Source organism: Microtus oregoni, unplaced genomic scaffold (assembly GCF_018167655.1).
Source record: "Microtus oregoni isolate MIOR12 unplaced genomic scaffold, Mior012 000019F_ref0000042, whole genome shotgun sequence".
Lineage (NCBI taxonomy): Eukaryota > Metazoa > Chordata > Mammalia > Rodentia > Cricetidae > Microtus > Microtus oregoni.
Window position 1 is genome coordinate 2,508,763 of NW_024543078.1, and position 11,238 is coordinate 2,520,000.

The 11,238-nt window shown below is 46.9% G+C and overlaps 1 protein-coding gene across 2 annotated transcripts in view; it reads right to left on the reverse strand.

The window, feature by feature from the left end:
- Marchf2 (membrane associated ring-CH-type finger 2) overlaps positions 1-11,238 on the reverse strand; it is a 37,271-nt gene that overhangs the window by 13,910 nt on the left and 12,123 nt on the right. For both annotated transcript variants that reach the window (XM_041669963.1, XM_041669964.1), the window contains exons 2-3: positions 11,179-11,238; positions 3,790-3,985 (exon numbers count right to left, since the gene is read on the reverse strand). The exon at positions 11,179-11,238 is cut by the window's right edge and continues 168 nt beyond it. In XM_041669963.1, the coding sequence (XP_041525897.1) occupies positions 3,790-3,985; positions 11,179-11,238 (256 nt within the window). The remainder of the gene's footprint in view (positions 1-3,789; positions 3,986-11,178) is intronic.

Consider the following 11,238-nt stretch of genomic DNA (forward strand, 5'->3'; position numbering starts at 1 on the left):
TCTAAAGAACAGTGTCACACCACAGATGCTTGTTCACACATCTAAAGAACAGTGTCACACCACAGATGTTTGTTCACACATCTAAAGAACAGTGTCACACCACAGATGCTTGTTCACACATCTAAAGAACAGTGTCACACCACAGATGCTTGTTCACACATCTAAAGAACAGTGTCACACCACAGATGCTTGTTCACACATCTAAAGAACAGTGTCACACCACAGATGCTTGTTCACACATCTAAAGAACAGTGTCACACCACAGATACTTGTTCACACATCTAAAGAACAGTGTCACACCACAGATGATTTGTTCACACATCTAAAGAACAGTGTCACACCACAGATGCTTGTTCACACATCTAAAGAACACTGTCACACCACAGATGCTTGTTCACACATCTAAAGAACAGTGTCACACCACAGATGCTTGTTCACACATCTAAAGAACAGTGTCACACCACAGGTCTCATGTGGCTAGGGGTGGCTTCAAACCCCCATGCAGTCAAGGATGACCCTTGCCTCTACCTACCTCCCAAGTGTTGGGGTTCTTATTGGACTCTAAGTATTGAACTCAGGGCCTCACATATGCTAAGTAAGCATTACACTAAGAGTTCTACTCCCGCCTCTTTTTTTAGCTTGACCTTCTCCTGGCCTCAAGGTCTTCACACTTGCCGTGTTCTCTACAGGGACTGTATTCTCACTAGAGGCTCTAAATTCCTGTTTTAATCCCTCAAGTCTCAGCTTGAGAACTCATCTCCAGCCAAGGCCTCTCCCTCAACCCACAGACCTTCAGTCTTTGTGTGTGTTTGTGTGTATGAGTACAGGAATGCATATTTGAGATGCGTTCTCCCTGACATTTTCTTCTTGTGTACACCAGGCTAGCCGGCCATAAGTTCCTGGGGATTCTGTCTCCACCTCCCAACTTCCCCTAGGAACACTGGGATGACAGATATGAGCTACTACAGCTAGCTTTATGTGGGTTCTGGGGATTTGAACTCAGACCCGCGTGTCTGTATAGCAAGCACTTGCTCACTTCCAGCTCCTACGACAACTCTTGACCCAAGTGTTGCGCTGCACACGCACCTCTCCTTCAACACTGCCTTCGGTGGTGTGAAGTGTCAATGCTCAATGTGACAGAATCTGGAGTCCTGGGACGGGAGTCTCAAGGAAGGATTGTCCAGATCAGGGTAGCCTGTGGACCTGCCTGTCAGGGATACTCTTAACTTTGCTAACTGAGGTGAGAAGACTCACTGTGGGTTCACCTGTGAGGGTTACTCTTAGCTGTGCTAACTGAGGTGAGAAGACCCACTGTGGGTTCAGGTGGCACATCTCACAGGCTGGCCTGGTAAAAGGAGAGCCATGCACACTGGTGTTGCTATTTTCCACTTCCGGACTGTGATACCATGTCACCAGCTAACGTGTTTGAGATGAACATTCCTACCACGAGGCTTCACTGCAGTGATAGCATGTGACCTGGAACTGGGAGTCGTAACGTCTTTTCTATTTAAGTTGTTTTTGTCAAGGTATTATACCACAGCAAACAGGACAGGAACTGAGACACTCTATAACTGTTCCTACCAACTGGCCTGTTTGGAGATCACAAGGACATTATCAACTGTGAGCTGGTGACTGGAACACTGGGCATACCAGAGGTGACAAAGAAAAGCTTAGAAATCTGAGCTTGGTGGCAGATGCCTGTAACCCTAGCACCCAAAGAAGGCTTAGCCTTGGGTCAGCTGGGACTATAATAGGTAGGTAGGTAGGTAGGTAGGTAGGCAGGTAGGTAGACAGACAGACGATAGAAAGATAAAAGGCTAGTGAGATGGCTCAGCAGGTAGAGGTACTTGCCAAGCCTGACAAATTGAGTTCTAACCCAGGTTCCACATGGGGAAAAGAGATAACTAACTTGTGCATGTTGTCCTCTGACCCACTGAGCCACACACATGTAATTAAATTTTGTTTGCTTATTTGGTTTTTCGAGACTGGGTTTCTCTGTAGTTTTAGATCTGTCCTGGAACTAGCTCTTGTAGACCAGGCTGGCCTTGAACTCACAGAGCTCCACCTGCCTCAGCCTCCCAAGTGCTGGGATTAAAGGCGTGCGCCACCACCGCCCAGCAAGTAATTAATTTTCAAAGTATTTTTAAGGGGCTGGAGAGATAGTTCAGTGGTTAAAAGCACTGACTCCCCTTCCAGAGGACTTGGGTTTGATTCCCAGCACCCACATGGCAGCTCACAACTTCTGTAACTCCAGTTCCAGAGAACCCAACACCCATGGCAAAACAACAGTGCACAAAAAATATATTAAAAAAATTTTAAGAATAAAGTAAACTGGGAGGTGGTGATGCACACCTTTAATTGCAGCACTTGGGAGGCAGAGGCAGGTGGATCTCTGTGAGTTTGAGGCCAGTGTGGTCAACAGAGTGAGTTCCATGACAGTCAAGGATACACAAAAGAACCTGTCTCAAAAAATACAACAACAAAAGAAAAACGAAAGAAAGAAGGAAAAGGGAAAAGAAAGGAAAAGAATGGTATGGTAATGCACACCTTTAATTGCAGCCCTTGGGGAGCAGAGGCAGGTGGATCTCTGTGAGATCAGCCTGGTCTTCATAGAGAGCTCTAGGTCAGTTCTACTTAGAGAGACCTGGCCTCAAAAACTGTAGGGTGGCTGAAGCAAGAAGATAACAGTTCAAGGCCAGCCTGGTCAACACGGCAAGTTCCAGGCTAGCTAGGGCTACAGAACATAACCTTGTCTTTAAATAAATACATAAATAAATAAATGAAAACAAATAAAAAATTCTGGGTGTGGTAGCTCACCTGTTAATCCCTGGATGTGGAAGGTAGAAGCAGGAGGATCAAGAGTGTAAGGCTAGCCGGGCGGTGGTGGCGCACACCTTTAATCCCAGCACTCGGGAGGCAAAGGTAGGCGGATCTCTGTGAGTTCGAGGCCAGCCTGGTCTACAGAGCTAGTTCCAGGACAGGAACCAAAAGCTACGGAGAAACCCTGTCTCGAAAAATAAAAAAAAAAAATAATAAATAAATAAATAAAGAGCATAAGGCTAGTCTGTTGTATAGCAAGCTGTACGCCAGCCTGGGCTACATCAGACTCTCTCAAAAAAATAAAAAGAACTAGCAATGGTTGCCCTAGGGTTCATACCTTGTCATACTGGTAGTCAATAGGCTGGAGCAGAAGGACTGCCTGAGTTCCCGGCCTCCCTGAGCTAAAATGACACTCTAGTTCAAAGAAGCAAAGAACAGCCCTGCATGGCGGTACATGCTTATAATTCCAACACTCAGGAAACAGAGACAGGATAGTAGCAAATTTGAGTTGTATTAAAAGGGGGAGTGGCTCTGACTGGAACTGGGGTGTGGTTCAGCTGGAAGAGGGCAAGCCCAGCATGCGTGGAGCCCTGGGTTCCACTGCTGACACTGCCTGCCTGTAACCCCAGCACTGGGTCGTAGAGGCTGGATGGCCAACAGTTGGAAAGTCGTCTTCAGCTAAAAGCTACTTTGAGGACAGCCTAGGACACCTGAGATCCTGCTTCAAAAACAAAGCAAAACAATCAGAGAGAGAGAGAGAGAGAGAGACAGACAGACAGACAGACAGCACAGCAGGTAGAGGTTTGCAGACCTGCAACCTCTGGTCATTCAGGTTCCCACACGTCAGCAGATCCCTCCCAGCATTAGCAGGGACATAACAGCTTTCCCAGCTGACCTGAGCAACTGCTAACTCTGTCCCCAAAATGCCCTTCCTCCCTCTGGATGGCCAGCCTCCCCCAAGCAATGTACCTCTGTGAGAGGGCGGGGTCGCTTTTCAACTGCAAACTCCGTGTGGCACAGCTCGCAGTAGCTGGTATTGGAGGAAGACAGCCATTTCTCCAGGCAGCTCTTGTGCACAGCTCCTAGCGTGCCGGTGCAGCCACACGGGGACAGCAAGTTCTCCCCATTCGCTCCCTCATGGCAGATTCGGCAGAAGGGACAGTCACTGGAGGGATACAGAGATAGGACTTGTCAACGATGGGTGATAGGCTTCTTACATAACCGGCATCACTACTTGCTAGGTTACAAGCTTATGTGGCCCACAGGCTGCTGCTTGGCAAACTTCTACTCATCCTTCAGCGCCCCAGCTCTATCTAGGTGTCCTCTCCTCTTCCATTGGTAGGCACATGTGTTCCCTCCCCAGGGCTACTGCGGGCCCCTTTTAGCCTACAGTGAGCATCCTGTCCACCTGCTTGCCTAATGCTCTCTTCTTTAGAGGAAAAACTATCATGATATTCCTATGTAACTATCACTCTTGGTAGTCCTTCTGATTGTTTATATTGTCAACCTGACATGGTGTAGAACATCATGGAGACATCTCTGGGTGTCTGTGAGAGCTTTTCTAAATTAGGCTAACAGAAGGAGGAAGACCTATCCCAAACAAGGATGATCCCTTCCATGGAAGGACGCAGGGACACAAGACGGCTCAGTGGATAAATGTGCTCGCTGATAAATCTGGTGACCTGAGCTCAGTCCCTGGGACCCACACAGTGGAAGAAGAGAACTGCCTCCTGCAAGTTGTTCCCTGACCTCCACACATGTCATAGGATGCACATGGACGGGGATGTGCACACACCCACACATACACACTGTAATTTTTAAAAGAAAAAGCAAATTGAATATAAGCATTCATCTCTTTGATTCCTAAGCTCCTCCCTATGGGTGCAATGTGACCTCAGATGCTTGTGCCTCACCGCTGTGATTTCCCAGCCATGATGGACAAACCTTTCCTTCCCTAAGTTGTTCTTGTTGCAACAACAAGACAGATAACTAATACAACCCTTTACAGATCATACATGATCACATACATACACTAATACGCATCACATACATACAATAACACACACCCACACATGATTACACACATCACACACAAGCTAACACACACACAATTACACACACATACAATACCCTCCATGACACACACATACATTAACACATATCACATGCACACACTAATATACACATGATGACACACATATACACTAGCACATATTATACACCTTTGCTAGCACACACATCACACACACAATTATGCACATATACACTAGCACACATCATACATACATTACACTCACAAACACTAACACAAATCACACAAAAATACAATTACACATATACAGCAACACACTTGATGACACACATACACTAACACATCACATACTAGCACACATCACACACATATACACTAACATACATGCACACATGATTACACACACATACTCTAACACATTATCACACACAAATGTACACACAATACACTAATACATATCACACACAAATACAACTACACACATATATACTTGATGATACACATACACTAACACACATCACACATACATATTCAAATGCACACCACACATATTTTTTTAAGACATTATCAAAGTCTCTTGGCTCTATCTATACCTAAAGGTCACACTGACTGAGAAACCTATGCATATAAGAAATCACTTCTTTGTTTTTCTGTGCATGGCTAAGGTAGACACGGGGTGGAATGGGCGAAGAGGCATAGAAACCATCCATAACAGCCACTAGGGGGAGTCTCTAATCACAGTCCAGTCTCTGGGGAAGTTGAGTTCTTCCTGGGGCAGCTCCGGAAGGCAGGAAGTGGCTTTAGTGGACCCAAGGGCTATCCAATACATGAGTCATTGTTTTCTAAACATTTCTGCCCAGAAAGCATATTGTCGGGAACACACCACACCCAGAGAGAGAGAGAAAATGAGAGAGAGAGAGAGAGAGAGAGAGAGAGAGAGAGAAGACCCGGGGGGGGGGGGGGGGGGGGGGAGAAAGGGAAAAGACCCTTTCCTCCAGCCTTCCCGTTGTTGGTGGAAGGCAGGCTACAGCCGAGGGCTGGACTGTGGCTCAGTTGCAGAGTGCTTGCTTAGTGGTTAGGACGTCCTGGCTCCCATCTCTACCACCAGAAAGGCATAAACCAGGCATGTCTGTAAATCTAGCACTTTGGAGATAGAGACAAGAGGATCAGGAGTTCAAGCCTGGAAATCAGCCTGGGCTACATGAGAAACTGTCTCAAAACAAACAGGAATGCCACACAGCCCAGATCCCAAGAGTCAGGACTCACATCGTTCCTTTCAGCCTAGTCTCTAACATGCTGTTTTCTTTTGCAAAAGGCCACTTGGCGAGACTGAAGAGATGCTCAGTGGGTAAAGAGTTTGCCATGCAAACATGAGAACTGGAATTCACTCAAACACCAGCTGGGTGTGGTGGCCTATATGCAATCCCAGCACCTAGAAGAGGGAAATGGAGTCCCCAGAACATGCTAGGCATCTACTCTAGCAGAATCATCCAGCCCTGGGTTGAAGTCAGAAACTCTGCCTCAATGACATGTGTGCATGCACTTGGTGCCTGTGTGTTGAAAAGAGATCAAGAGAGACTCCTGATGTCTGCCTCTCACCTCCATAAACACACAAGTACACATGGACACACAATTGCACGTGTGTACCCACACTCAAGCAAACTCTCTCTTACTCAAACACACACACACACATTCCCAGCGCCTTTCTAATTACACATTCTGATTCATACACACACACTCACACAAACATAAAAGTTCACAGGAAAGAGCTCCCCTTTCTGGAAACCTACTCGGGGAAAGGAAGCAGTAAGACTCTTAAGAGCCACGTCAGCTCAGTTCCTTCTGGGAAGCCCTGGAAACTCTGAAACAGCAATTCTGATAAAGGCAGAGAGGACACACGCTATGGTTTACTGAGCACTCCCCATGTATGAGGTACTTCTTGTTTATCTTATATGAATGTGTATATATATATATGTGTGTGTGTGTGTGTGTGTGTGTATGAATGTGTATATATGTATATATATGTATGAATGTGTGTGTCATGACACCTGGGTAGAGGTCCGAAGACAACCTCCTACCACCTTGAGGCAGAGTCAGTGTTCCTATGTGTCACGCTTGCTCCAAGCTTCTGGGGCTTCACCTGCCTCCACCCTTACCTCTCTGTAGGAGTCGTCAGAGATGTGCAGGCCTGATATCACACCTGCATCTCTACATGGGCTCTGGGGATTTGAACACAAGTCCTTATGTTTGCATAGCAGGCCTTTACCCATCGAATCATCTTTCCAAGCCTGTTTTTATTCATTGTAAGATATGGTTTCCAGGGCTACACAGAGAAACCCTGTCTTGAAAACCAAAAACCAAAACCAAAACAAACAAACAAAAAGACATATTTAAGTTATGTAGCCCTGACTGTTCTGGAAATCACCATGCAGAGCATAGAGATCTGCCTGCCTCTGACTCTCCAGTGTTGGGATGAAAGACATGCATCAGCACACCTGACTTCAGCCTGTCTTTTGTTTGTTCTTAGACAAGGTCTCATGTAGCCCTTGTTGGCCTCTAACTTGCTCCCACAGCTAAGGATGGCCTTGAATTTCTGGTCCTCCCCGCCTACCTCTGCAGTCTTGGTAGGCCAGGCGTGTGTCACCATGCCTAACTTTGTTTTCTTATTTATTTGTTTTTATTTATTTAGAGTCTCACTATGGAACCCTGGCTAGCCTGGAACTTCTTCAAGCTAGGCTTGAACTCACAAAAACCTTCCTGTCTCCCCCCGCCCCCCCAGTCTGTGTGCCACCATGCTCAGTTGTTCTGCTTTTGAGACAGGGTCTCACTGGCACCCAGGCTGACCTGAGGAGCCCACCTCACACTGCTGCTCCTCTCCCCTCGGCTCCCCTCGGCTCCGGAACCATGGCCGCAGGCTGAACTCTGAGAGCAACGCTGGGTTCAGTCATCTCATTCTCACAGCGAGCTCAGGACTGCGAGCTCAGGACTGCGAGCTCAGGACTGCGAGCTCAGGACTGCTCACCCTGCTTCCACTTTACAGATGCTGAAAAGTTCAAGCACACCGCGAATGTGGTGCACATTTGTGGTCCCAATACTAGAGGGCAGAGTTAGGAAGACCAGGAACTCAAGGCCAGCCATACATGACAAGCTTGGGGTCAGAATGGGTTACATGAAACCCTGTCTCAAGGGGGGGAAAAAGGAAGGAAAGAGGGGAAGGGAAAGAGAAAAGGGAAGGGAAGAAAGGGGGAAGAAATGAAGGCCTGGAGGAGCTTTAACCATTTTGTGTGTGTGAGAGAGAGAGAGAGAGACAGACAGACAGACAGACAGACAAACAGACACATGTGACTGTGCACACGCATGTGCAGGTCAGAGCACCGTGTCAGGTGTCTTCCTCTGCAGAGTCTCTCCTCTAAACTCGAAGTGTGCATTTTCAGCTAAGCTGGTACGCTAGTCAACAAGATCTCAGTACCTGCCTGTCTCTCCCACCCAACTTGGTGTGACTGGTTCCTTTTTCTACCTTTTTATGTGTTCCAGGGGTTGAACTCAAGTAGCCAGGCACACATGGCCATCTTCCAGCACAGTATTTTCAGCTTATGATCCTTTCAGTTACACTGGCTCCATAGAACATACCCACATTCTGAGGACCATAACACCATATTCTCAGAATAATCTGACCAGAAGGGTTTGGCTGTTTTAGAGATCTGGTCATTCAGGGAGAGGAAGGTATCTGCGGGAGTTTCAGTCCAGGACTGTTCTCCACACTCCTCGCTCCCTGCATGGCTTCTCCAACGCCCAAAGTCACTGGTATTGTAGAGCCCTATACTCTGGGCATGACAACTTTCACCATCTTCATCAAGCAGCTGGAACTATTTGCAAACAACCTTCAAGACCCAGCCTGTTGACTGTTGTTCTCCCCCCTAAGGACGGGGTGGGAGGGTCCCTGGACCCCCCCGAAACCCCAGGCACCACCTCCTGCGCCTCTCGCAGCTAACTAGAGCCCATCAATTTCACAGTTACACATGATCTTGTGGTCTAAGAGGTGTTAGACTATACAGCGCAGAAGAGGTTCATCATCCACGCTGGGCAATATTTTCTGTTGATGCAGCTATTGTGGGGTACCCATGCTCCTGCATGTAACCGCCCACTCAGCTCTCTAAGTAACCCCAGTAAACTCACTGGTTCTCACAGCTAGACTTTGGGGGATTGGACTTTTATTTTGACATCGGTGCCCTGTCTCGGGATATCGAGGGAGGAAGCAAGCGTTTGTTTAAAAGTTCATGAAACAACTTCCAACGTTTGATCTTCAGGTTTGCCACAGTCACCTGGAATTTTAGTGCTGAAGAGAGAATCCAAGGCTTTGCTCACACTAAGCAAGTACTCGATCACTGAGACATATCCCCAGCCCAAATTTGTTCATTTATTAGTAATTTTGAGAAAAGATACTGCTATGCAGACTATGATGGTCTTGCTTGAACTCTAACCCTCCTACCTCAGCATTCAAGTACTAGAGTTTATAACATGCTTGTGTAAGGTAGCGGACGGTTGCTGGTGAGCATGGATGTGTGTGCACATGCCTGCAGAGTCCTCGGCTGCCACTCTTCAGGGGCCAGCCACCGTGGTTATCAGACAGGGTCTCCCGCTGGCCTGGGGATGGCTACCTTGTTTTTTAAATTGCATTTTATCCATTTATTTTGTGTGTGTGTGGACAGGTAGGGATGTGTGTGCCATGCACACATCTGGAGGTCAAAGGATGACTTTCAGGAGTTGATTCTCTCCTTCCTTCATGGAGATCTAAAGCAGGCTTTTACCCACTGAGCCCTCTCACTGGCTGCCATCTCATTTTGTAAGCCAAGGTTTCTCAGTGGCTGGACTAGCTGGCCAGCAAGTCCCATTGATCCACCTTTCTCTGTGTCTCCAGTTCTGATTATAAATATGTGTCTCCACACTCATGTCTTGGTGAGCATGTGTGTGTCCCTGTTGTGGAATATTTAACTGTGTAAAGATGTGTTTCATTTGTTTATGCTGCGGAATATGGAATATTATTTTAAGTGTGTAAAGGCATGTTACATTTGCTTTGCAGCATTTGTTTATGTAAAGATGTGTTACATTTGTTTCACTTTGCTTGGCTAAGTCACCTGATGGGTCTAATAAAAAGCTGAACGGCCAATAGCTAGGCAGGAGATGGATAGGCAGAGCTGCTGCGCAGAGAGAATAAACAGAAGAAATCTAGACAAAGGAGAAGGAGGAGGAAAAAAATGAGGGGAAAAAAGAGGGACACACCTGGGTCCAGAAGCCAGGCAGCTACCAGACAGCCAGACACAGAAGGAAAGAAAGGTAACAAGCCCCAATGTAAAACATAGATGAAGAGAAACAGGTTAAGTCATAAAAGCTAGTAGGATAAGCATAAGATAAGGTTGAGCATTCATAACTAATAAGAAGTTTCCATGTCATGATTGGGAAGCTGGTTGGTGGCCCAAAAGAAAAACCCTGTTCGTGTGTGTGTGTGTGTGTGAGTGAAGGCCAGACGTTCTTCAGGGGATGACCACCTGTCTTTTAAAGTATCATCTCTAGCTGGCCTAGCACTCACCGATTAAGGTATGCTGGCTGAGAGAGCTCCAGAGATCGGCTTGTCCTGTCTGGGATTACAATACAGGCTACCATGCCCAGCTTTTAACATTCATTCCAGGGATGAACCTCAGGTCTTCAAGCTTGCACAGCAAACATTTTATCAACTGGCCCATCTCCCTTGCCCCATTTATAGACATATTCCGCCACACCCAACTATTTGGTCTCTTTTTATAAATACGTATTTCTTTTTATTATTTGTTTGTCTCTGTGGGGAGAGAGTTCCCAAGGAAGCCAGAGGAGGGTATCGGACCCCTGGAGCTGGAGTTACAGATAGCTGTGAACTGTCCATTGTTGGTGCCAGGAACTGAACTCTGGTCCTCTGCAAGAGCAGCAAGTGGGCTGGGCGGTGGTGGCGCACGCCTTTAATCCCAGCATTCGGGAGGCAGAGGCAGGCGGATCTCTGTGAGTTCGAGAACAGCCTGGTCTACAAGAGCTAGTTCCAGGACAGGCTCCAAAAAACCACAGAGAAACCCTGTCTCGAAAAACCAAAAAAAAAAAAAAAAAAAAAAAAAAAAAGACCAGCAAGTGGTCTTTAGCCACTGAGCCATCTCTCCATCTCAGTATTTGGCTTTTTTTTCTCTGGCATGTTCATGCCTTTGGCTCTCTCAGTGACAGGACCCCTGACCTCAGACTAGGAGAAAATCACTCACCCCAGAGAGAAATGGACAAAAGTCAGGGTACTAATGATCAATACTCACCTCGGTGTGTCCAAAGCCCGGATGACAGTTGAAAGCAGCCGGCCATCCCTTGAGGTCACC